Below are 26,996 nucleotides of genomic sequence, written 5' to 3'. Positions count from 1 at the left end.
ATTATCATATTCAAACAAACTCTATAAAAATCAAATGTTACTTCTTCATCAAATTCTTTACCTTTTGGTTACACTTATTGTTCAATAACGACTTGACCTACTAAAGTTATCACCACAAGGAAAGTACTTTTCCATCAGCATAATGCTCATAAGTCTGCAATTGCAAGGGCCAAAATTATTTTGAGGTTTTGAATTAAGGGATCATTTGTTTTAATGTTCAGATTTGGTACTAAGCGAACATATCCATTTAAAAACCTGAAAAAATGGTTTTTCAGTAAGAGATTTTCAATTATGATAGTTGCTGTCATAAATAGCTAGTAGAAGGTTTGTCTGTGGTGAGTCACCTGAATATCAGATAGTGCTATACTCTTTCTGACCAAATTGTTTAGAATAGTTATTTTACCAAGGTCACTTTCATCCATCCCAATTATTAATCCTACCGTTTTGAGGCAGTTTATTTTAATCTTGTTAAAGATCCATTACCAAAAAGTCGATATAGTTCAGAATTATATTGTCTTATCCATATACCTTGTTTGTTACATAAGACCTTCAGCTATAATATATAGAACCTTTATACTTTCCGTTCAAATATCACAGCCACTCCTCTATCACATTGTTTCTGTGCCACAGTTGTTTCATTTAACATAATAAGAGCAGTTTCTTTGATTTTTCTCCTTTTACCATCTGTTTCTTTCGGGACTGTGCATGAATCGTTCCATTGTATGATCATTTTTCCATGTGTACCTACATATCTGACATTTAATGGTCTTAATGTTTCACCAAAATAAAAGCGTTTCCATTCACAAGGTACTTTATTAATACAATACTTTGTTTTTTCTTGTCCGTTATTAGGGTTGGTTTTAGATAAAATAGACGTCAATGTAATAATGTATTTAACAATAATAATCTCAATTTAAATCTTTTATTTCGATCCAGTAAGAAAATCTATTGCTGTGTAACGGTGAATTTATATATTGAGAGTTGCAATATAGATTTCTTACTAGATTATATTATAGCGTCTAAAAGCATAACTCACTGATATTCACTTTTTGTAAGTAAAAGATTTAACTTTTAGTAGTAAATTAGTTGGAGTGCTACCCGATACATTTGCAGATATAACTGAAAACTGAGCATTTTTGAGATACCTAGTTCTCGCATTAAGGTGAAGATGTGCTTTCTAAGTTTAATCTCGTGCCTATATGTTTTAAATTCATTTCTGCTATACATATTTTATGTTTTTTATATATGCATCGTCAATCAAGAGAAGCATTAATCTATTTACATACAAATTGGCTGTTTAATCGTCTCCCTATTGCTATTGTCTCAGCAAAGAATTATATGTTTAGATAAACTATTTCTAACTGAAAAATGTAGAAGAAAACCAAATCAAACTAGTCACTGACAGTCTTCCAATTTTAGTATATAGAGCCATTGAAAAAAAATCGAAATTACAGAAAACTGTGCTATAAAAACTACATCGGTTGCAATGGTCACTTTCACACTATAATACATAACAGAGATAATATACATAACCTAACTGGTTTAAAATTTTCAGCTTTTTTAAATAGTTTTAAAGTTGATGAAATAAATTAAAATGTATTTAAGTCTTTTTGAAGCAAAGCTTCTATACTGGCGATGTATTCATTTTTCTCTGTAGTAAAGTACTGAGGCGATTGTCATGAAATTAGCGACACGAAACAGTTTCAAGAGACCACTTACTCGACGAGGGGAGGTCCGTTATACAACATGTAAACTTTTATTAAAATCTACAACAAGGATAAACTAACAGTGGTTTTACGTACTTTCGAATGTATAAAAGATTATGTGTTAAAATAAATAAACTTTGTAAATCAATGATTGTAAAAAAACATAAAATAAAACAAAAATAATAAATCAATAATAAAATTACTTTATTAAATTTTAAAAATATAGAAAACTTATTATGAAGCTTCGCGCTAGTCTATAGTACCGCTAACTGTACCACTTTTTTTTATCGCGCTGACCCGGCCAGTCAAGAATCTTACACGTTTGGCCAAGAAACGCATAAGCACCCAATACTCCACAAGGAGGGATGGAGCTAAAGGGACACCTTTTTTCATACGAATCATGAAAGAGAATTGTACTGATATGTAAGTATTTTCCTTCATTTATCTTACATTATTTTATTTTATTAAAAATGACTCATACAGTTAACATCAGAGTGAAGCTGGTCTATGGAATCTTAATATCTAATATAAATTTAAAGCACACATACCTATTTCTATTCTATTTTATTCTATCTAGTCATCGTGATTGACTGACTATCGATTAAGTCCTCTGTACTACTCAAATAATTGTTTGTTTTTTTTTGTCATATACACATTTGTTTATATACACCATATATTTTAGCCTTAGATTCTTGAGGGCCTGAAGATGCTGTAAAATTTTGTAAACAGCGAAACCGGTAGCCCATTCTTTTTTACCAAACTTTAATAAAACTATAACGTATTGTGAGTAGAATTTTCCTAACATTCTTTTTTCATACCTTTACTGTATATGCAGGAGAATAATTTGTCAGCAATATAATAAAAAAAAGAAGAACCAAGGATATACAAACTTAAATTCAATACACATGTTCATCTGGGAAATGATTACTACCTTTCAGAATCACATTGCTGAAATAAATTCTAAGCTTTAAGTTAATTCTCATCTTATAGAATCCGGATGAAATCTTGAATCCAATAATGGAATTATGTGAATAATGCAAAGTCTGAGAACATTTTGACACCAAATACATCAAATTTATGGAAATGAAGTGCATGAAAGTTCAATTATTCGAATAACCAAAACAGAAAACAGTAAGAGAATAACTCGCTTTTATCTGCTTTTAGATTTGCTTGAAGAAATAATTGCAATGTTAGATCCAAATTACTAGGTGATGTCATATTATTTTACACTTAGTTTACCTTAATAATTAGATTATATCTGATAGTATTGACAGATATTTATTTGTAATTTTGATATTTTAGTATATGCTGGAGATTTTAGTATGAACAGTTTATATTAGTAAATCTCTACACTGTAGTTGTTTAATAATATCCTGAATTACTTAAATAAGACGAAGGACAGGCGTCACAGATGTCATAGAGCGTATAGCTTGGCTGAAGTGGAACTGGACGGGCCATGTGGCCACAATGAGTGATAGGCGGTGGACCCAAAAAATTGCAGTGTGGAGACCACGAGCGGAAAGAAGAAGCAGAGGTAGACCACCTATACGACGGACAGACGACGCACATACGTTGGTTTTAAATAATTAACCGGCCAAAGTCAAATTTCAAAAGTGACGTTAAAAATTCAAGAAACATCCTAGAGGAAAATATCGGTTTGTCTTAACACAAACTTACTATCCCCACTTCAGAACTGTCCACAACGCACGTGTGCACATGCAAATGTGCGCGCAGTTAGCTGTAAGTGACGGTTTGTTGTCTAAGCTCAGTAGTCAACTTTTTAAAAATCGTGATATTTTGTGATATTCACCTTATTTTTTAAAGTAATTGTGGTGGAATCGAATAATTCAGGTAAGAATCAATATTTCTTGAAATATTTAAAGAATGTTTACTGTTACTGTTTTATATTATTTTTAGAAAATCAAACGTAAGCCGTTTGTGGTGGCATTTCTATTTAATTTCTAAGTTTGCAAGACATTTAGTTATATTCTCGTCTCCTCTCGGGGAATACTGTTGATTGTATAGTATACTGTATATATTTGACTAATAATTAACGACGTAGAATTTAGGTGCGGATACTCCAAATATAGGGGGTTTTTGATAATTTTGCTATATTGGATGACGTCACAAAATGAAAATTATTTAATTCTTTTAATTATAAGTTACTATTTTCTTTATTTTAACTACATGTGGTGTCTCTGGCATGAAAATAGTGACCCTTAAATATCTTTATGACCAACAATATTTGAATAATCTAGAGTCAAACTATGGCGACACACCTGATAATTTAAACAGTTTAAAGCAAATATTTTCATATTTTAAAACGGCGATGAAGGAGAAGTGGTTTAACCCATTAGCGCCTAACGGTACCATATGGGCTCGTTAGAAGGAATTTTTTAAAACGTGAAGAATTTTTTGTAGTGGGGACTCCGAAGCGGTTTGAGTGGTCAGACAAGTTTAGTACATGTCGATACATACCTAGGAGAGTTTGTGCGAACCAGTGGTAAAAGGTTTCGTTTGTTTTGGATATTTGAATACATGTGATAGTAATATTCGTGAAAAATATGGACATCAAATTTGTGTAAGTATTATTTAACTCTGAAAATATTATCTAGCTAATTGCATTTATACGTATATTATCAATAACATGTGAAGGAATGTTAGTATGTAAAAACTGTTTTTGTCTAAATTATTATGGCTATAAAATTTGCCTCTAAACATAGGTGTGCCCATATGGGCTCGTTAGGCGTTAATGCCATTTAAGAACAATGTGTTTTATTTTAGGGGAATTACGCTTCAAGAAGCTCTAGATATAGCTTATGATGAAGGAAATGCCGTAGATATATATATATATATATATATATATATATATATATATATATATATATATATATATATATATATATATATTGAGCCTCCTGATAGTAACATCTTAACTGATGAAGACTCTGCAGATGAAGATGAGAGTGGTTTAGCAGACAATTTGTCGGCAGGACAACTGAGTGCTCCAGCTGAGATTGTATTTGCGAACAAAGACAGACTGGGACTCAACCTTGATAATATTGATATTTTATCTGCATCTTCTCATGTACATGTTCCAAATAAGGACAGTTATTCACTGAATATAGCCATTAAACCAGCAGTCACCAATTTTGTTGAAGGAGATTTGCAAACCGGTAGTCGTACATTTCCACCAGGGGACTACTCTAAATACCAATCGTTGAGCTGTTCAGAGATATTTGAATGTTTTTTCTCCGACGATTTGCTTCAAATAATTTTACATGAAACGGTAAACTATGCTTTATTTCAAAATTGTCCTAATCCTAATCTGACCATAGAAGAATTAAAAGTTTTTATTGGTATTCTGATCCTCAGTGGAATTAATGTTTTGCCATCGAAAAGAAGTTATTGGGAAAACTCAGATGATATGAAAAATATTATGATATCAGAAGCCATGCGCCGTGATAGATTCTTGCAAATATGCAGATTTATTTATTTTGCTGATAATAACAATGTAAACACCTCTGATAAAATGTACAAGCTTCGGCTAATTACAGACCACTTAAAATCAAGTTTTCTTAAACACTTTATACCTGAACCAAATCTTTCCTACGATGAATCGATGATTCGGTATTTTGGTCGCCATGGATGTAAACAATTCATCCGTGGCAAACCAGTAAGATTTGGATACAAAGTTTGGTCGTTGAATACTCCGAATGGTTACTTGGTGAATTTTGAAGTATACCAAGGAAAAAATCCCAGATCAAATTCTAATTATAAATCAATTTTTGGAAAACCAACGGCTCCTCTACTGCAAATGATTGAGGAACTAAAGGAAAAAGGAAACTTTCCGTACAATTTTTTTTTCGATAACTTGTTTACAAATCCAAATTTATTATGTACTCTAAAAGCTAATGGTTATACTGGAACCGGCACTATAAGGGAAAACCGCTTGCCAAAGGACTGCCCTCTTCCTTCAAAAAAGGAGGTTGAAAAACAAAGAAGAGGATACTTTTCATACATTTTAGACAGGGAAACGGGAATAGTGTATGTTAGATGGATGGACAATAATGTTGTCACCCTTGCTAGTACGAGTTATGGTATTGAGCCAGTGAAGGCAGTAGACAGGTTTAACAGAAAAGAAAAGAAAATACTTCCCATACCAAGGCCTAATCTTATACCGGAATACAATAAAAATATGGGTGGAACTGACCAAATGGACAACAAGATATCTTGGTAAGTTTGTCTCTTTGTCTGCCTTTAGAATATAATTTTTTATCTGATTGTAGTTATCGAATTGGTATTAGATCAAAGAAATGGTACTGGCCCATATTTACTTATGTAATTGATGCTGCATTACAGAATGCATGGATTTTGAACAGAAAAAGTGGCCGAAAAATTAGTCAACTAGATTTTAGACGAAGTATTTACCAGGTAAATAAACAGGTAGAAGGAAGCTATTCAGTAGTACTCTTGTGTTTCTTTTCTTTATTTCAGACGTATTTAACAAGATACAGGTAAAACCGAAAGCTACTGGACGAGCACCGAAAGCAGCAGCGAGTGATTTTCGAGTTAGCAATGATATTAGATATGATGGAATGCATCATTACATTATTACAGTCCCCGAAGGTAAAAGGCGAAGATGTGGGGTGACAATTGCAATAGTAGGGGACGAACAATGTGCTGCAAATGCAATATTGGACTTTGTATAGATTGTTTTCGAATGTTTCATAATCAATAGTTAATTTTTATAAAAATAATTTTTTTTTGTGTATAATATAGGTTGCGCCTAACGAGCCCATATGGGAACAGCTATTTTAAAGCATCTTGTTGTTCGTAATAAAAAAATATGGTCAAAAGTATGTTGTAGGGTCTTATTTTAGTCATTACTATTGTAAATTTCTAAAATTTTAAGAAATTTTTTTTTCTCGGCGTTAATGGGTTAAGGTCTACCGAAAAAAGCAGTATTTCTACAAACAAATAAAGATTCGGTAGATGTAACATTTAAACTGGTAGAAAACAAACAAATGCTACTAGGTTGGCTTTCTAAACCATTTGAAGACTACAGTGAAAGGATGAAAAGAAGAAATACGTTTTTTGCTTGATGGTGAAGTTATCTTTCATATTACAGGTTTGAGAAAAAAGGAATGCTTAACAAATACTAAAAGAGGTCACAAACTCTCCAACTCATGCAGGGAAATACAGCGATGCGTACAGGCAGAATTAGATAAAAATGACATTACTGCTCTTACACTGTTACAAGCCCTAGCAATGTCTGTTGGAGCCGATTTAACCAAGCGACAATATGAAATTATTAGAAACACAAATAAATCATTTTATCCATGCTATGACTTTTTGTTAAAGGAAAAAAAAAATAATGAGACCTGCCGACGGATTGCATAAAGGTTACAAGTACTGAAGTTGTTTTGCACGGTAACACATCCATGTTTGAACATGCCTTCAAGATAACCATAATTTATAGCAAGGTCTGTAATGCTGCAATCAATACAAAATCTACAAGTCGGTGTTGTATATGTGGTGCAACATCTAAATACTTTAACAATCTGACTAAAAAACTAAGTACGGGTTTTACGACTGTTGAATTCGGTTTGTCGGTATGTGTGTGTGTGTGTGTGTGTGTGTGTGTGTGTGTGTGTGTGTTTTGTTTTATGGCACTGGAACTAAGCGGTTTGTCGGTATTACATGGAAGGATCCAAAAGCTTGAAAGCGTTTTACGTTTGGCGTATAAATTACCAATAAAAAAGTATGTAGAGAAGAGAACTGGTAAAGAAAAGAAGTTAGTGCTCACAAAAAAAAGACATTGAGGAAAGATTTAGAAAACAAATTGAATTGTTAGTCAACATGCAAAAAGCCAATTTCGGGAACACTATTACGGCAACACTAGCCGAACATTCTTTGAAATCCTCAATTAGCTGCCGAATAACAAAAACTAAGAATAAGTATTTTTGATTATACCCGAGATTTATGCACGGAGTTCTCGCGGGAGGAATACAACCTAGATATAATCATATTCAGCTGACTTCTTTTAACTTCTGACCCACTATTAACCATTTTAAGCAGCATAAACGGGTACACAAAAGGGTCAAACCAGGCTCATTTTGCCCTTATTCCAGTCGTCAGAGACGAAAATGACACTGAACCTCTAAAAATCATACGAACAAGCTGAATTTTGTCGACAATATTAATTTTGGGACCCCAAAAAGATGCAAAAAAGTTTACCATTTTTACCTCCCTAAAACCTCCCGCGCAGGGGGGTAAAAACGCAAAAAAATCGATTTACGTAGAATCTGTACATCGTAAAAAAAAATGTTTCAAATAAAAAATGTAGCTGAGATAATTTTAAACAAAAATGTTTATAAGCATTTTTTGTGTAGAAAGAACCGTTCTCTTAGAAACAACGCTTGAAGCGACCGTCGATTTTGCATGTCAGTTGAAATCAATGTTCAATAAAATTTGTATCAGCTCGACGGTCAAAATTCGATAGCTTTTGATTCAAATGACCTATCGACAAAAATCAAGATGTGCTTGACCGTGGTGTAATTTTCTTATTCGAATATAGATGGCTAAACTGTTTTGAGGAGAGATAATTTGCTACACTTAATTTGTATAGGGCTACGGATCTATTCGGATATTCAATCAATGCTAAAACATTGTCCAGAATTTGTCTATTTGTCAATATCTCTGAAAAACTGCACCGAATTTGTCTATTTATATCTAATGTGCAAATTATTTAGTTAAAAACTAATTCACAGTGTTCTTCAGGAAAATAGTACATTCTGACATTGAATACTGATAGTACATTTACTTTTACATCTGTACGGAAGTAATATTCGATAATTTTTGCCTTTTCATGCGTTGAATGTCATTTCTATTTGATTTTCTCAATTTTTATTTAAATATACTCAATGACATTAGAAGTGTTACACCTAGAAGGAATAAATTCTTGAACTTAATTTTTTGGCAACAGAATGACAACATTTAAAACATGCTATGATAACAATATCAATGTTTTATCTTTTCTACTTTTTGTAAAAATAAAGTTTTACCTTTAAATTTTTTTGTGAAGATACCGATGTGTAAAAACCGGTTTGTATAGAAATTTTTAGTTATTATTCCTTAGTCTAATTGTATTCAGTGTAAGAAAATGCCTCGAGTTCGAAGACATCAAAATTACCACCATGTAAGCGATTTTGACAGGGGCAGAATTATTGCGTATAGAGATATGGGTTTGTCGTATCGCGAAATAGGCCGTCGCGTTAATTGTACGGCAATGACAGGTTATGCGTGTCTGTCGTGTGTGGACAAACGAAGGTAGAGGAACACGAAGAAGACCTACTGGTCAACCGAGGCGCACAACAGAGCATCAAGATAGGCGCTTTAGATTACTTGCTTTGCGAGACCGTTTTGCTACTACGCGTCAAATTGCTGACCAATGGTTTGAAGTAGTAGGTAGACCTGTTAGTATGCGTACACTATATCGTCGCATTCGAGCCTTTGGACTGGTTTCATTCCGCCCACGACTAGTGCTTCCTTTGACTGGGGATCACTGTCATCAACGTTTGAATTGGTGCAGAGAACGGCAGCATTGGGTGGCAGAATGGCGTAATGTAGCATTCAGCGATGAATCAAGATTCTGTTTAGGAATGCATGATGGTCGTAGGATGGTAAGACGCCGCCGTGGAGAGCGACGATATATCGGGTTTGCTGTTGAGAGACATGTACACAGGACAGTTGGAGTAATGGTTTGGGGGGCTATTGCCTATGGTAGCCGATCACCACTTGTGTTTATGCGAGGCAATATGACAGCTGCGCGTTATGTTGATGACATTTTACAAACCACTTTACTGCCTTATCTCGACGGCCGTCAAAACGTCCTTTTTCAGCAAGACAACGCGCGTCCCCATATTGCTCGTCAAACTATGGACTTTCTCCAAGAAGCTGGCGTTAATGTTTTGCCGTGGCCACCCAGTGCTCCGGATTTAAATCCTATCGAACATGTATGGGATATGATGAGAAGGAGACTGTCCACTTTGCACCATCCTCCACAGACTCTGGCACATTTAATACATGAAGTTCAAGTTGCTTGGAACGAGGTGCCACAAGCAGACATCGATCATCTCATTTTGTCAATGCCTAGACGTATACAGGAGTGTATTCAGCTGCGGGGTCGCCAAACGCATTATTAATTTTTTTTTGATTACTTGTTAATACAAATTCTTGAAAACGTTATCGTTTCATTCTTGATATAAATCTACCATGTTGCCAAAAAATTAAGTTCAAGAGATTATTCCTTCTGGGTGTAACACTTCTAATGTCACTGAGTATATATACGTCTATAACCAAACCTTACATCAAGTCATAAATATAGCATTCACAAAGAAAATGGTAGTTGACTAAATTGCACACCTGCCTGAGTTAACCTCCAATTACGATTTTTGTTTAATAGCTCTATACTAACAATAGCACATGACAATATAAACATTATTGCACTATAATGAAGATTTTAAAATCCACGAACGTTTATAGCGTTAGAAAATAACGCCAATTTATATATTTTACACCAATTCTCTAATGAACTTCTTCTATGAATATTAGATATATATCTAACTAATTGATGTACAGAAAAGGATTTTATTGTCGTGATCAATTGACCAATTGGATGCAAAACATCAGGAATATAATCATTAATAAATAATACTACAATTATATAAATAAAAATTACATATATTTTAAACATATATATTTTTTGACGTAACATATAAAAAGTGTCTCTGTAAATAAAAGCTTACCATCTTTAAAATAATTAAAAGTAGAGACTGTTTAACTGTTATCACTTATAATCGATCACTTATTCGGAACAACAAAACTTAACACCAAGAGAAAAATGGACTTTTATCTTGGAAGCGTTGTGTAAAATTGAAAAACCTAGATGTATGTTGACTTTGAGACCTAAAAAAATAATAATCAGTTAGTGGACGCTACAATTGTAAAAAAACTCGTAAAGTACGTAGTACGAAAATATTGTGAGTAAAACTTTATCATGTAGTGACGAATTTTCTTGAAACTATTTTCAAAAGAAAATGAAATTGAGACAATTGTCTCTTGTCGTTTAAGGATAAAGTCCATGTTTCACCCACATAAATCAAAACCAGTCTTATTAAGGTCTTTTAAATGTTGAGATTTACCGGCGGGCGTAATTTCGGCCGGTAATCCCTTGGCCTACCTGCATAAATCAAGGGGTACCATTTATGACAGGGGTAATTTCGGCCGAGGGGTTGATGTTTACGATGAGATTAAAATATTGGTAATTACGCTTCATAGTTTCTGTAAAATATTAATTGTGTATTTATTTGGAAATACCTAATCCTGTGTACCTGTCGGAAATACCTTTAATTTACTTATCTCTTTATTCTAATAACTATGTTGTACCTACTTAAGATTATTCCTTTAAATGTATAAAATTCACAAATAACAGGTATAAAATTATTATAGCTAGTCAGTATTATAACTTATCTTGAAGCTACTAGTCGATAGAAAGCATAAAATATATTATTTGTATACGATGGCATCTGTTTCAGTAATTAAGAGTTCACGCGGTTGTGACTTACTAGTTGTAGAAAAGTTTCAGTTTTGTAAACAGGACGTATTAAAAAGTGGTGAAGTACGTTGGAGGTGTATAAAGAAAAATTTAAGATGTTTAGCCAAACTGTACACTGTTGGTGCGGAATACACAGTTACTAGAAGTGAATTAATCCACAACCACGAGTCCGATGAAACTACGTTGGAGAGAAAAATAGTGACGACTTCATGCAAGCGCAAAGCTGAGGAAGACATATCGGAGAAACCTTCAAAAATTATTAAAAGCGTTCTTTCAAATCATTTGCCAGAGAATTTGTCATCGATAGATGTCAGTCTAATAAGAAGAAATTTGTACAACAGCCGCCGTAAGCTCTTACCAGCCCTGCCTAAGGATATTCACGATGTACATTCTGTACTCGATAGTTATGGACCGAAAACCACAACAGGTGAAAATTTTTTGTTTATTAACAGCACAGCTGATAATATCATTGTTTTTTCTTGCCATACAAATATAATAAGTTTATGTAAAATGAAAGATTTTTACATGGATGGCACATTTTCTTATTGTACAAAATATTTTTATCAGTTATTTACCATCCATGGACTGGAAAATGGGCATTATGTTCCTCTTTTGTATTGTCTGTTGCCCAATAAGACCAGTGACACATATATGAGACTTTTTCTGTTGGTAAAATCTAAAATTTTTGAACTTTATAATATTGTTTTTGAACCGAAGGAGGTATTTGTGGATTTTGAAATCGCAATTCATAACGCATTAAAAGTTGTCTTTCCCAAAACCAAACTAAATGGTTGTAGATTCCACTTGCACCAGGCGTGGTATAGGAAAATACAATCATTAGGGTTAACCCAAATGTATAAAGATAAAAACTGCGAGGAAAGCAAATGGCTTACTCATACTTTTGGGCTAACTTATTTAGACCCCTCTGAAGTTGAAGATTGTTTCATATTTGATCTCATGTCATACAAACCGGACCATAAACTTATAGATAAATACGCAGACTATTTATTAGAAAACTACATAGCGCCAGAATCTCATTTTCCACCAAATATATGGGCATATGAAAACCCATCAATTAAAAGAACCACAAATGCCTGCGAATCATTCCATTCGCACTTTAATTCTAGTTTTTATTCAAGTCACCCTTCTATATTTATTTTTATAGAAAAATTAAAAGATTGTCAGATCGATGCATATTTAAAAATAAAAAATTTAAATATTCCAGCAAAAATTAAAGACAAACAAGTAAAAAACAAACTAAAATTTATCGAAAACATGGTAAATATGCTTCGATCTGACAATATTTCTAGAATTAATTTCGTTAAATCTGTATCACATCAAAACGTTTTTTAAAAATTTATAGTTTACTTAATTTATAGAAATAAGTTGATGTAATAATTTTATTGAAATAAAGAAATATTTTAATATAAAGCATTCTGTTATTTTATTTGATTTGCGGCCGAAAATACCTATGAGATAAGGAAGCAACTTAAAACCTCCGGCCGAATTTACCTACCGGCTTTTAGTACCTGCTCTTTTTCCGGCCGAAATTACGTCCGCCCGAGATTTACTGCACGTCTTAGGATTTTATTCTTCAAATGTTTATGAAGAGCATGGAGAGTTCTTTTGCTGTTGCTATGTGTCTTTTTACTTTGTGTATTTGTTGTGTTTTTCTAACGATCCATTATATGTGAATTCTTTGACTTACTCCAAGGTATAGTTTATAAACACTGAGGGAGAATTTATGTCGACCTATTTAAGATAGTTCCATTCAATCTAATATTATCTGCCGGATTGCTTTTTGTAAGGCAATATTAAAAAGGAGGCACGCCAGCGCGTCTCCCTGTTTGGACCATTATTATGGGAGAGTAGGTTATTTTTTGCATTTCATTTATTTTTTTATTCGATAGTGTAACTCTTCAAGAATATCCATTTTAAGTGAGTGAGGTTAGTGAGTGATTGATGTAAGTGAGAGAAGTGAGTGAGTGAAGTAAGTGAGTAAGGTGAGTGATTGATTTGAATGCGTGAGTGAGGCGAGTAAGTGGTGAATGAGATGAGTAAGTGAAGTGCGTGAGCACTCACATAGAAATTTGAATAAATACACACAATTCTCATAATTATGCATTCACGGCAGATAACAATGGAATTACTAGAGCGGATAAAAAGGCTGTAGATGCAACAAAAAAGACAGTCTTCGTCGAAGGCAGGAGTAAAAAGATGCTTTAGTCGGTGTTCACTGTATCTTAAAAACTACTTGATCGATCCTACTCAAATTTTGCACACTTCTTTTATAGATAAATTACTAGGTCACAACATTAAGATATTGTCCATGTTGTTGTCCATAATTTGAAAAAAATAATATAAAATGAACATTAGACTCCTAACCTAGAGAAACTCATAAACTAACAAAATATTTTTGTTTTTTTGTCAACGGACGAGTTATAAGTTACGTGGAACACCGCAAAGTGACTTTTTTTCATTTTGGAAAATTAGCTGTCATTTGCTCAATTGATGAAATTCCGTTTCACCCGGTATAAATTCTAAATCATGCCGATATTGCGATTCTTATTGCCTACATGATTTGGACATAGCATAAGGAATAACTGTTATGTCTATGCTGTGATTTGAATATTATCACTAGTTGACTAAAAGTTGTCATAGAGATCAGTCGCAAATCTCGCAAGCCCATTAGTTAAAATCGTTAGCTAGCAAAAGATTCGCTTCGCTTATTAGTATATTGTATTTGTAACTAAGTAGTTCGCACCGCATTATTCTTTCCTAAATATTATTATAACAAATCATTAATAGTAAGTACTTAGTGTTTAGTAAAACCGCTAAAAGATAAATTCTTTCATTCAAACCAGCAGTGTTGCCAGTAGTTCGGTTTTAACATAGAAACGACATTCCGCTAAGCAGTTATTCTTGTAATTAGATATAATAGTGAAATTGGCATCAGTGAAGTGTAGTGAAATATCCCACAGCAGTGTTATCGGACAATACCGCCATTTGCTATCCATTCTACTTATGAACGTTACTTAATGTCTAGCTAAAATCAGAAATTGCTATTTAATCATAGAATTAAATTTAAGTTAGTGTTTAATTCTTCTCTCTATGCCAATTTACACCACAATATTTATTATTTTTGTACCAAAATTTCACATAATACTCTTGAAATATATATATATATATATATATATATATATATATATATATATATATATATATATATATATATATATATATTAAACCTAGAGTTAAGATTAATACTATTACAGGAATTAATATGAAACTCAACAGTCTTCCGGGTTGAACCGCGTGTATTCTTTAGGGCTTCCGAGGTCTCAGTCTCCGGAGCCCCCAAACACTACTACACTGATCACTAATCAATGCATTACTGGTGCTGGGAATAGAGGAAGGGTCAGTTATATCGTCGATAGTGACGTGGCTTGGGAGGAGGTTAGCGTGGAGATTGGCGCGGTGGTTGGTGCGAAGATTTCCGACAGTAGGATTTTGATTGACGGGTAGAGCGGACGGTATTATCTGTATGAGAGGTCTCCAAGTCGAATGTAACGGTATGCCGTCATCTCTTTTATTGAGACAATTTGGACTTTTTTTTTCAATTTCTATGGCTTCTCGGATAATTCTTGGTTTATAGAAGCGGATGGGGGCTATGGTTCTAGAGTTTCCAAAATCAATTTTGTGACCGGTATGAAGATGGTGTTGACCTAGAGCTGAAATTGAGTCGGAATTGCGAACAGAAATGGAATGTTCATAAATCCTATTTTGATTTCTACGATTTGTTTGGCCTATATAGGATCGGTGGCAGTATGCACAATGAATTTCATAAACTCCATGTTGTTCATTTGGGATGTTGTCTTTGACTGATCGGACAACGGATGAAAGTTTTTGTTGGGGGATAAATATTGTCTTTATTCCTCTTGATTTTAGAATTTTGTCAGTGCCACCTTTGAGGTAAGGAAGAAAAGCTTTCGTATGATGAGGGTCTGAGTCTTTGGGTTGAGATTGAGTGGGAGATTGATGTCTGTGGATGCTCCTATTGATGTGATTTTCGCGGTAACCGTTTTGGATGAGGGCTTGTTTTAAACAAGAGAGCTCAGCTTGTCTACTTGCATCATCGTAAAGACGTATTGATCTAGAGACAAGCGTATTAATGACTGAATTAATTTGTGAAGGGGGATGATGAGAGTTGGCATGTAAGTAACGATTGGTATGGATGGATTTTCGATAAACAGAGTGATGAAAACCTTGGGATTGTTTTTTCGTTATGATAACGTCGAGAAACGGTAAGGATGAATAGGTTTACACCTCCATCGTGAACTGGATACTAAGATGTATAGCATTCAGATGGGATTGAAAAGACACCACAAAGCATCCCTGCCATGGGGCCAAATGACGAATGTATCGTCAACATATCGTAGCTAACATGTGGGTTTGAGCATTGATATATATATATATATATATATATATATATATACACGCCCTCACCTGGTCAATACTATCAAAATTAGAAAGACGCCATATCTAGGACACATAATGCGCCATAGGGAATTTGAGCAGCTCCAAGTAATATTAGAAGGCAAGATCGAAGGTAAAAGGGGCATAGGACGAAAAAAAAATCTTGGCTACGAAACATCAGAGATTTTACCCACACACAAGGAAATTAATTAATTCATCAAGCCCCAGAATAGAGAGAAATTTGCCATATTGATCGCCAACCTCAACAGAGAAGGCACTTAGGAGGAGGAGGAGGATATATATATATATATATATATATATATATATATATATATATATATATATATATATATATATATATATATATATATATATATATATATATAATATATATATATATGTGATAAATTGACTTTCTCCTTTTTACTATAACTACACTATAACAATAAAATTTGAAACTCTAGTAAATTACTACTAAATATCAATATAAATCAGGATATAAAATACTTACTTCTCAACAACAACTGCAGGCATTTGGACCAACTGCACTGGTGATTTGCTGTCTTTCAAAGCTTGAGTTAAATTTAATATTTGGCCCCTCATTACAGACATCTGACGTTCGTATAAATTTCTATCAAAACCTTTATCTTGTTTAAAAAGTAAATATAAATCATCACAGAGATCCTAAAATAGAATCAAACATTTTTAATAATTCTGAAAAGTGTGGTCTATATTATAATAAGCACGTTAAGGTTGAAATAAATTCATTAAACGCTGGATTTAGTCATTGGATAAAAAACCTCGACATGTCGATTTTATTTTTCAGTTCCGCATTTTTTACTGAACTCATATTTTTGATGACTTGATCACTGTTCTACACTGCGCGTCACGAAAAAGAGGTCACAAAGTGATTGTCATTAGATGTTTGTATAATGTTTAAGAATATGTTCTAAATGTCAAAAAATAACTTCTTCCAAAATAATGATTTTATTGAAAAATAAAAAAAAATTAACATTTGAGGTTAAATTAAAAGTGAGGTTATTCTCAACTGGTGGTAACAATTTTTTAAACAAATTATTATTCATTCGTAAAAAGTTTTTATATGCCAAAGGCTCTTCTACTAATAATTCTTCATTCAACATATTTAATATTCCTTTGCATAAACGCTTTTTTTAAGAAGTGTGATTTTTTCTTAAGCCTCATTATTATAATTAAAGCTACAGCACATAATTTTAACTTTAAGGTTACCAATGCAAAATTGGTAGAGCGTATGCCTACATAGTAATTAAAATTAAGATAATTGAAAACACAAACCCACATTTTTCATACTAAATCGACTTGTAACTAATATTTTTAGTACTAAAATCAGTACTGAAATTAGCATAATCACAAGCGGACCTTATGGTGATGACAAATTTGGCCGATATGAGTGCTTTAAACGTGACGTATATCCCTTCCCGTCATGTCAGCTGCACAGAACGAATACCGGGATGTTTATTTTTAATTAAGTTACAAACCTTAGCTTGTGTACGAATCCTATCTCCATAACCTAGTATCATTAAAATCTCTGCGTTGCAATTCGGTTAAAAAGATGCCCTCTTTTCGATTACCATTTTAATGGGAATAAGTCACAATTGGAGTTTAAAATAAGCTTATTGACGTTTCAATTTCCGCTTCGAAAATCGTTCTCAAAATACGAAAATTAACAGTGCCAAATAAGGTATTACCATTTAAAAAAATGATAATGACGCCATCACTGTTCGAATTCACATCAAAAATATGAGTTCAGCAGAAAATGAGCAACTGAAAAATAAAATCGACCTGTCTGAGCTTTTTTTGCACAATGGCCAAATCAAGCCTTTAACGAATTTATTCCAATCTTTACGTGCTCACTGTATAGACATCATCTGGCTTATAATTGTAAAAGGACACTAATAAAAAATTATGCATCCAAAAGTTTTTTAAAATTTAATCTTTTTTTATATATTCTTTATTTTTGCAAAAGGCATATTCGCATTTTCTATAAATTGATGAAGATTTCTCAGATGAATCTAATAATATTTAGTTATTAGATTCATCTGTGTCTCAAGAAGTTACTTACTTAGAAGAATACCACAAGAACACGGCAAAATTATGGCTATACAGAGTTAATATTCACGAGCATTTATAAACACGATACGTTAGTTCATTACAGTGTTTTTCAACAAACATTGATATAAAACATCTATTGCCCAACAGATGAACAAGAGCAACATACAAAGGAAAGCTTCTATCAACAGCTGGAGATAGTATATGACAACGCGCCAAAAAATGACATTAAGGTTATAATGGGTGATATGAATGCCAAAATAGGCAAGGAACCGCAGTTCTATGGCACAACAGGAAAACACTCACTGCACAATGAAACAAGCGAGAATGGGGAGTTTTTGATAAATTTTGCCACCAGTAAAAACATGGTTATAAGCTCCACATGCTTCCCACATAAAGACATACACAAAATGACGTGGATCTCACCAGATGGAACCACAACCAATCAAATTGACCATGTGATGATAGACAAAAGGGCAGCCAGTAGTATCTCTGATGTGAGAACACGACGAGGAGCATGCTGTGGATCAGACCATCTTTTACTGCAAACCAAATTTAGGTGCAGAGTTAACAGAGAAAGAAACGAAAGACAACAAAGAACAAACAAACTAGACCTGGAAAAACTGAAGACTCGGGAATGTAGAGAGAAGTTCGAGCAAGAAGTCACAAATGAGCTAAGGACACAAGAACTGCACTCCATAGAGAGCAAATGGAATAATATCAAAACAGCAGTGCTGACAGCAGCAGCGTCCACCGTGGGAAACAAGAAAAAGAAGAGAAGAGGAACATGGTTTGATGACGAGTGCAGGCAAGCGATAGAAGAAAGAAACGAAGCGCACAAAATGTACATAACAAGAAGAACACGGGAAAGACGAACATCATTTGAAGTCGCAAGACGGAAAGCAGACAAGATATGCAGAAACAAAAAGAGAGCTTATGAAAATGGACAAATAGAAGAAATGGAACAAAATTTCAAAAAAAACGAAACTAGAGGAGCTTACGAATACCTAAAAAAGATAAAAAGTGGATATAAACCTCAAACAAGCCTATGCAAAGATGAAAGTGGGCAAATAATCAGTGACCAACAGAAAGTCACAGAAACCTGGAAGCATTATTTTCAGACCCTACTTGGAACACAAGCAGATATGGAAGATGAAATGGGTACGAACCATGTAGAAGAGAACGAAGTTGAAGTAGAAGCTCCAACCATAGAGGAAGTTCTCGAAGCTATTAAGGCCCAGAAAAACAATAAAGCCCCGGGAGTTGACGAGATTCCAGCAGAACTGTATAAGGTAGGTGGCAACCACCTATCAAGTCATATCCACGCGCTTATCAAAGAAATATGGCAAGAAGAGAAAATACCCGACGAATGGAAGAAAAGTATAGTATGCCCAATCTATAAAAAAGGAGACAAACTCCAGTGCAAAAACTACCGTGGAATTTCTCTACGATGTACAGCGTATAAAGTCCTCACGTATATTATAAACCAGCGACTCCAACCACTAGCAGAAAATATTATTGGAGAATATCAGACGGGCTTCAGACGGGGAAGATCGACAATGGATCAAATATTTACAGTCAAGCAGGTCTTGAGCAAATCGTGGGAACACGACATTGATGTTCACAACGTGTTTGTAGACTTCAAACAGGCATACGATTCAGTCAAAAGGGACAGACTATACTATATATTGGCAGAATTAGCAATACCACATAAGCTGATTAGACTCATTAAAGCCACAATGGATGAAACTCAGGCATGTGTACGAATACAAAACAACCGGACAGACTTTTTCAAAATCTCGCAGGGACTAAAGCAGGGAGATGGGCTGGCACCAACATTGTTTAACCTGGCACTGGAGTATGCGGTTAGGCAAATGCAAACTGGACGAGAAAACCTACTGACCAATAAAACGGTTCAACTGGCTGCCTACGCCGATGATATTAATATTATGAGTAGAACATCAACAGGAGCACAGGAAGCATACGCAGAGTTAAAAACACAAACGAAAAGGCTAGGTCTGGAAATTAACACAGAAAAAACAAAAATAATGGTACAGACGAGAAGAAATATAATCCCACAAAACATTATGCATGAAGATGACATTGAAACGGTTGGAAAGTTTAAGTTATACCTATCTCCCATATATTTCGGTCTAAAAGTGTCCACCGAAATACAAAGATGAGAATCTATAAAACTTTAATTCGGCCAATAGCATGTTATGGCAGCGAAGCATGGGTCCTGAAAGAAACATCCAAAAACAAACTCGACACATTCGAAAGAAAAGTACTGAGGAGAATACTAGGACCTGTGAGGGAAAACGGAATCTTCAGAATTCGATATAACAACGAGCTCTATCAACTGTATAAGGAAACACCCCTGTCAGACTTCATTAGAATACAAAGATTGCAATGGGCCGGACATGTGATACGAATGGGAGAGGATAGGCTACCAAAACAAGCACTGAACGCCAGAATGCAGGGAAAGAGACCAGTTGGAAAGCCAAGAAAGCGCTGGGAAGACACAGTAAGCAGCGACGCACAAGCACTTTTAGGAGTCCGTGTATGGAGAAGAGCAGCCACAGACAGACAAGGGTGGAGGCAAAAAATAAAGGAGGCCAAGGCTCATTTTGGGCTGTAGTGCCGTAGAAGAAGAAGATTGATATAAAACACTTATTCAAATGTATCTACTTGTTTACCAAAAACGCCCATTGACGAAATTGGTACTTACTTTGTACATACTCTATCTGCTATTTTAGACATCTGAGATCAATAAGTTTTCTTGTTCTTAAAAGAGTTCTACTTTTGCCTGGGGTTTAAAGGATGGTATTAATTTTGACGTGACAACGTCTTAAATTAGGTTGTGGCTCGGAGTCATTTAAGAAAAAGTGTAACGCCCGCTCACGTCTGTTACAGTGAGTCGCCGAACGAGAGAGAGGCCCGCCGGACCGGCGAATGCCTTGCGTCTCTCTCCCACTCAAACATGATCGGTCCGCTGCGCGCGGCACTAGAGAATTAGGCGCGTTGAATCGCTAAAGTTGAAAATCGTTGAAAGTATCGTCAGCTGTGTCTGTAGTGAAAATGTGGAGTGCTTAGATTCGTCATTTACAACAACTACAACAATAAAGGTAAATAATTGTACACTAATATTTCATTATCAACTATGATTGATTGATTAATTGTTAGATTGACACAAAAGTTGAGAAACTGAGTTTATAGGTTATGTCATACTATTGACAAATGTTGATAGTGTTAAGTAAATTATTAGTTTAAATCACTCTGCAATCAATCGTAATTCAGTCGATTGAGAAGAAACAGCGCGTATTGCTAGTCAAACATTTAAAATAACAAATTATAACTTCTAACCTGTCAAAACAGGGCGACCAAACAAACGAACTAAACCGACCAATCACCACGCGCGGAGTTAGAATTTAACTGTGTTTAGCAAGAATTTCAAATTCCAATTTTAGTAAATGTTTTAATTTTCAACTTTACCATTTACATTTACAAATTTTAATTAATTTCAAATTTATTTAGCAAAAATTTGAACCTTCGATCTGAATAAGTGTTTTGATTTTCAAATTGATTCTTTAAAATTAAAAATATTAAAATATATATAATCAGAAGTGAACGTCACATAACATTATCTGTACTTATTATTATTTAATATGTAGGCAAATACATGTGACCATACTTGGTAGACATAATTGGAAATAGTAATTTTTTATAACTGAAAAAAATAAATATATAAAATACTGGTAGCAAACAATAACTTCAATGATCGATATCTCCGCAACTAATTGATATATCGAAAAAATTTTCAAAAAAAATCGGTTGCCTGTAAAGTCGGTTTTACGGGCGAAGATTTTACGTGACAACGTCTTTTTCTCGGTAGAATATTTATTGATATGAATATTATTAAATTGCACAATAGGAACAAGGAATTGCCGCTATAAACTCAGTTTCTCAACTTTTGTGTCAATCTAACAATTAATCAATCAATCATAGTTTACGATAATGAAATATTAGTGTACAATTATTTACCTTTATTGTTGTAGTTGTTGTAAATGACGAATCTACTCACGAATTGAAGACAAATCTCACGATCTCACGATTAAGGTCTTACATCTTACGATTTTTAAATTTTTTTTAAATTTCAAGTGTTTCTAATAAAATGCATGGGAGGAAATCAGCTTTTTTTTAGATTGTCACCTTGAAATATCCATAAATTGACTGTATTTTTGTATCAAAGTGGGCTACTCCAATTAACTCAATTAATATACACAAAATAATATAAACAAAGCTTAAAAGGTTCTTTATGCTTTGAAAGTGGTTTATAAACAACTGAATTGTAATGTATATTTTATCGCCTTTAATAAATATGAAGTATAGACTAAATTTTGTGTAAAGAACAAACATTCAACAGACCTAATAGTAAAAACATATTGATTTAAGTGTGAATTTGAGATAATGTGCTGACAAAATGTTAAATCCTAAGAAAACAAAATTATGTTTTTATGTATATTCATTATACTTAATACTCTTGGGTAAAATACCTCATATCATATATGTCTTTAGACACAGTTAATAATTTTCATTGAAGTTTAAACTATAAAGAATGTTTACAATCATTGCTCAATATTAAATGGATAAATCCATAGCAATATTATAAAAGAATATAGGTCCCTAGGTAATTTCCTAAAATTATATCTGATACTGGTGGTTCCCCCTAAAATAGGACACTGTAAGCACTCCACATTTTCACTACAGATACAGCTGACGATACTTTCAACGATTTTCAACTTTAGCGATTCAACGCGCCTAATTCTCTAGTGCCGCGCGCAGCGCTATATCAATAAATATTCTACCGAGAAAAAGACGTTGTCACGTAAAATCTTCGCCCCTAAAACCGACTTTACAGGCAACCGATTTTTTTTTTAACTTAAATACTGTTCACAGGGACATTTTCAATTCAGCAATTACCTTCTTAAATAAATAAATAAAGGGTTTGGTGCAAAAACTAGTCAACTCCTTTTTTTTTTACCCAAATTCAGTTTTTATATGCACCATAGAACAATGTTTGCATAATATCTTTTGGTGCAAGAAGCAGCAATCTCCAACAAATATTAAATACATGTGCTAAGCAGTTGACTGCATCAATCAATAAAAGTACTTATGTAGGTGCAAGAATCGGTCAATTCCAGGAAATGACTGTTTCTTCCACCAATGGCATTACATTAACATTGGCAGCATCAGAAAATCAGGCCACGGGCGATGGCAAGCGGAATAGCATAGCATTTCAATTATTTGTTTTGAACATTGCAGTAGTGTATCGCAGGTACCAATAAAGTGTAAAACAGATAGTTGCATTGTGAATATTAGTTCAAGTAGTGAGTTTAGTGAGGAAGACCCATATTCAGATTCTGGGACTGACTACGTGTTATCGGATTACTCCGATTCTGATGTTCCGGGTCCTAGTCGACGGCGATCAAAGCATTTTGTTATTGCTAAAAAACGTAGCCATGAAAGTAATGAACAGCAAAAAACAGCTGTGCGTAATAATACAGAAACTTTAAACCATTAAGAAAAAAGGCAAAAACCGGATAAAGATGGAAAGCAAATGGAAACTAAACGTTATGAAAAGTAAACAGGCTAGAGGGGAAGAATATATTAATTCGGCAAATAAACTAATTCAAAAGAAAACTACTGGAACAAATTTCTATTGTAGAAAAATATGTTTTACTGAAATAGACGATATCCACAACATACTTGAGCAGTTTTATAGTACGGGAGATAAAACTAAAGAAGACATATTTATCTAGGAGGATTAATCAGAGTGTCAAAGGTGCAAAGGAAACGCCCGACTACAGGAGAGGGAAAAGAAAAGAACAGCACCTATAAGTATAAGGTAATATTTTTGTTGCAAAATATAATAGTTGGTTCTAAAATATATATTTTTTAATTACTTGTAGGAAGCCAAGAATCCATAGTATGCAAAAATGCATTCTGCTCTTTGCATAGAGTATCAAAAAATAGAGTGTCTAAGATTGTCAAAAATCTGACGCTGCATAGAACTATGTCACTTCGGATAAGCGTGGGAAGCATATTGCAAAAATGTATCGCCTGTACCTTGAAAAATGTAAGCCAGAAAAGTATGTTCTAGACGACGGGAAAAATTTGAAAGACACAGCCGCTAGTAACATATGATTTATATCACCAGTAATTTAATCTCAATCATAATCTTAGTTTTGGACATCCTAGGTCAGATACTTCCGAGAAATATGACCGCCTGGACAACACAATTGCCGCAGAAGTCAATGCAGAAACTAAAACCCGCTTGGAACTTAAAATCATCTACACTTACAGAATGCCGAAGAATATTTTATACCAAATTACGAGAATATACAAATTTTGCTCGCGAAAACGAATCAGTTGATGTCTTATTCTTTGATTAGCAACAAAACCTTATGGCAGTTAACCTATTAAAAGGCAGTTATGGCAATACAACTTTTGTGTACATTCTGCCAAGAAAAGAGATGCTACTTTTTATATGCACGCTGAGCTCACTGCCAAAAAAGGTTGTAACTAAGTGATCAGTTATTTACATAATATTTAACAAACTTTATCCGGGAAACTGTTACAACTTCTATATGAACAATTGTTTTGCCCTAAACAAAAATCACACCATAGTGCAGTTCTTTCATACATTCATGAATGCTTTCAATAGTAATATTCACCAAATTACATATCAGTTTCCGGAACCCGGTCACAGTTTTCGATCGCACGACCGTTACTTTGGTCTGATTGAAAAAGAAAAACGAAATAAATTAGTCAAGAAAACATCAAAACAGTTTCGCATAATAGACGTTACCCAGGATATGATGATCGATTTTGTGAATACTTTTAAACCTATTTTTAAAAAGCGCAGTGTTACATTTGTCATGTAACAATATAACATGGTAAATCACAGAGTGATCTGAAAAGTGCTCTGAACTATAGTAAATGTAATAAAGTGACTAAGTTTCTAAAACTAACTAAATTGTACAATCTAATAAAAAATAGACTTAAGTTCTCAATTGTAATTAGTAGCTATAAGCAAACATCTGATTGTATGTACAACTCTTCCCTGCCAATAACCTTTCATGGTTGACGCGGTTTACTTTACTAAAAAAAACCAAAAAAATAGCAAATGTATTTGGAAGATAAATACGTACCACCGATATATAATTGGTATTACGAGCAAATACGAGTCACAAATCAAGATAAATAACAACAAGAAGTACTGACGAAGTTGAAACTCATGATTTCTAGTTTTTTATATTATTTTTATCAGTTTTCTTTGCTGAATATCACATTATTTGTGATATTTTTCTTGTTTTTTAGAGTTGCTTTGAGTTAAAAAATAAAGTTATGTTTTTTATTTTATGATAAACAAATGATGAACGCAATAATGCTGCCATGATACTGATTAAGAAGATAAGATATTGCGCATAAGTCGTGACGTAATTGGAGACTTGCACGTTCGTAATGTCAATTTTTTGTATGTGTCAATAAATAATTTTTAATAAATAGTTTGGAGATATCCTTTTGTGTACGATTACTGTAATTATTAAACCTTTATTTAATATTATTATTTTGCTAATTGAATAATTTCATCACAAAATGCATAAAAATCCCATTTAACTTTAACAATAATTCAAATTCTGCTCTCCAATGACGGCATGCGCGAACACGACCGATTTTGTGCTACGGGAAGATCCTATCTTGTTAGTCATAGTATCATGAATGCTGCTTTGTTTGTGTACTTTTTGGAGATTCGGTGCAAAAAACAGTCAACTTCTTAGTCTCAAAACAATTTTTTGTTATCAGTTTGATATTAAATTATTTTCCAACACCAACAGTTAATTGGAATTTTTTTTTTGACAAAAAATTCCTACAGATATCAATATTGGAAAGTTTTTATTGATTTTCCATAAATTATAAAAACATGGAGTTGACCGCTTCTTGCACCGAGCTCTTTAATTGTTGAATGGTGTTCAAGCCACTATCTGTTTTAAGTTTAATTCATGAATTTTTTCCTATTCGGCAACAAAGCAGTCTATGCGTATGCAGATATTATGCCATATGTGAAGATAAGGCGAGTCCCTAAAAGCACCCCAAGACGACAGCACTCAAATACGAGACGAGATCGGTGATACAGCATTCAGAGCGAGCGGACATAATACTTATTAGCGTTCATATATTCATGTATTGTGTGATTCAAAATAAAGTCAGTTTTTCACTCGAAGTTTAATTATTTAGCAGCGGCACACGCGAAGTGCAAATCAAGTCATTTACATGGTCCATTCGATGCCGAATCATCAAATTCTTGTGTTAAAACAGTGTAAATTCACCGGTTCGGAACTCATATTTGTGTCATCAAATTAGCGGGCGAGACAGTGCATTCATAGTGACTCAAGCGCGTGAATCTCAAGACAGTTACATAATTTAACAACTGTGGTTTTTAAAACTTGTGAAGACCTACGAGTTGATGCGAAGATCTCTGGCGCCAGGAGGCCAGCTGTTAGAATAAACATATACAAATATTTTGGTGAGCATATCCATTTCACATCCCTTTTTATTTATCAGTTTTGTACCTTTATTCTGCACATGTGATAATTCTTAGAACGTGTAGGTCGAATATTAAGCGATTTATAATCTGTTTCTGTTTACTGTTTAATTCATTATAAAATTATGGAGAATTTAAAGCGAAAAAGGGGTTTTAAATGCAAACTCACAATATTTTCGAAATTTATATTAGCGTTAAATGATAAAATAACTAGTGGAGAAACGGTTTCAGATTTAGAAGTATTACAGGCTATAGAAATAATAAATAATATAGAACATTTACAGGGCGAATTCGATGAGCTTCAAGGGCAAATAGAAAATACGGTTCAATTTGAATTATTAGAGGATGAATATACGAAGCGCGAAGAATTCTACAACAAATATTATTCACAATTAGCGGTAGCGCGAAAAATCATTCGCGATAATCAACAAGTAGCGTGTATAGAAGGCGATAAAGCTAGTGAGCGCTCTAAGAATTCATATACAGGGCATTGTATTGAGCT

At 33.7% G+C, this 26,996-nt stretch overlaps 1 protein-coding gene across 2 annotated transcripts in view; it reads right to left on the bottom strand.

The window, feature by feature from the left end:
• Positions 1-10,430: 10,430 nt before the first annotated feature.
• The window catches only part of Pi4KIIalpha (phosphatidylinositol 4-kinase II alpha), a 115,926-nt gene continuing 99,360 nt past the window's right edge, over positions 10,431-26,996 (bottom strand). For both annotated transcript variants that reach the window (XM_072545690.1, XM_072545701.1), the window contains exons 7-8: positions 16,313-16,485; positions 10,431-10,676 (exon numbers count right to left, since the gene is read on the bottom strand). In XM_072545690.1, coding sequence (XP_072401791.1) covers positions 10,595-10,676; positions 16,313-16,485 — 255 coding nt within the window. In that variant the 3' untranslated portion in view covers positions 10,431-10,594. The remainder of the gene's footprint in view (positions 10,677-16,312; positions 16,486-26,996) is intronic.

This window comes from Diabrotica undecimpunctata, chromosome 1 (assembly GCF_040954645.1).
Source record: "Diabrotica undecimpunctata isolate CICGRU chromosome 1, icDiaUnde3, whole genome shotgun sequence".
Taxonomy (NCBI): Eukaryota; Metazoa; Arthropoda; class Insecta; order Coleoptera; family Chrysomelidae; genus Diabrotica; species Diabrotica undecimpunctata.
This window is presented reverse-complemented; position numbering and strand designations above follow the sequence as displayed.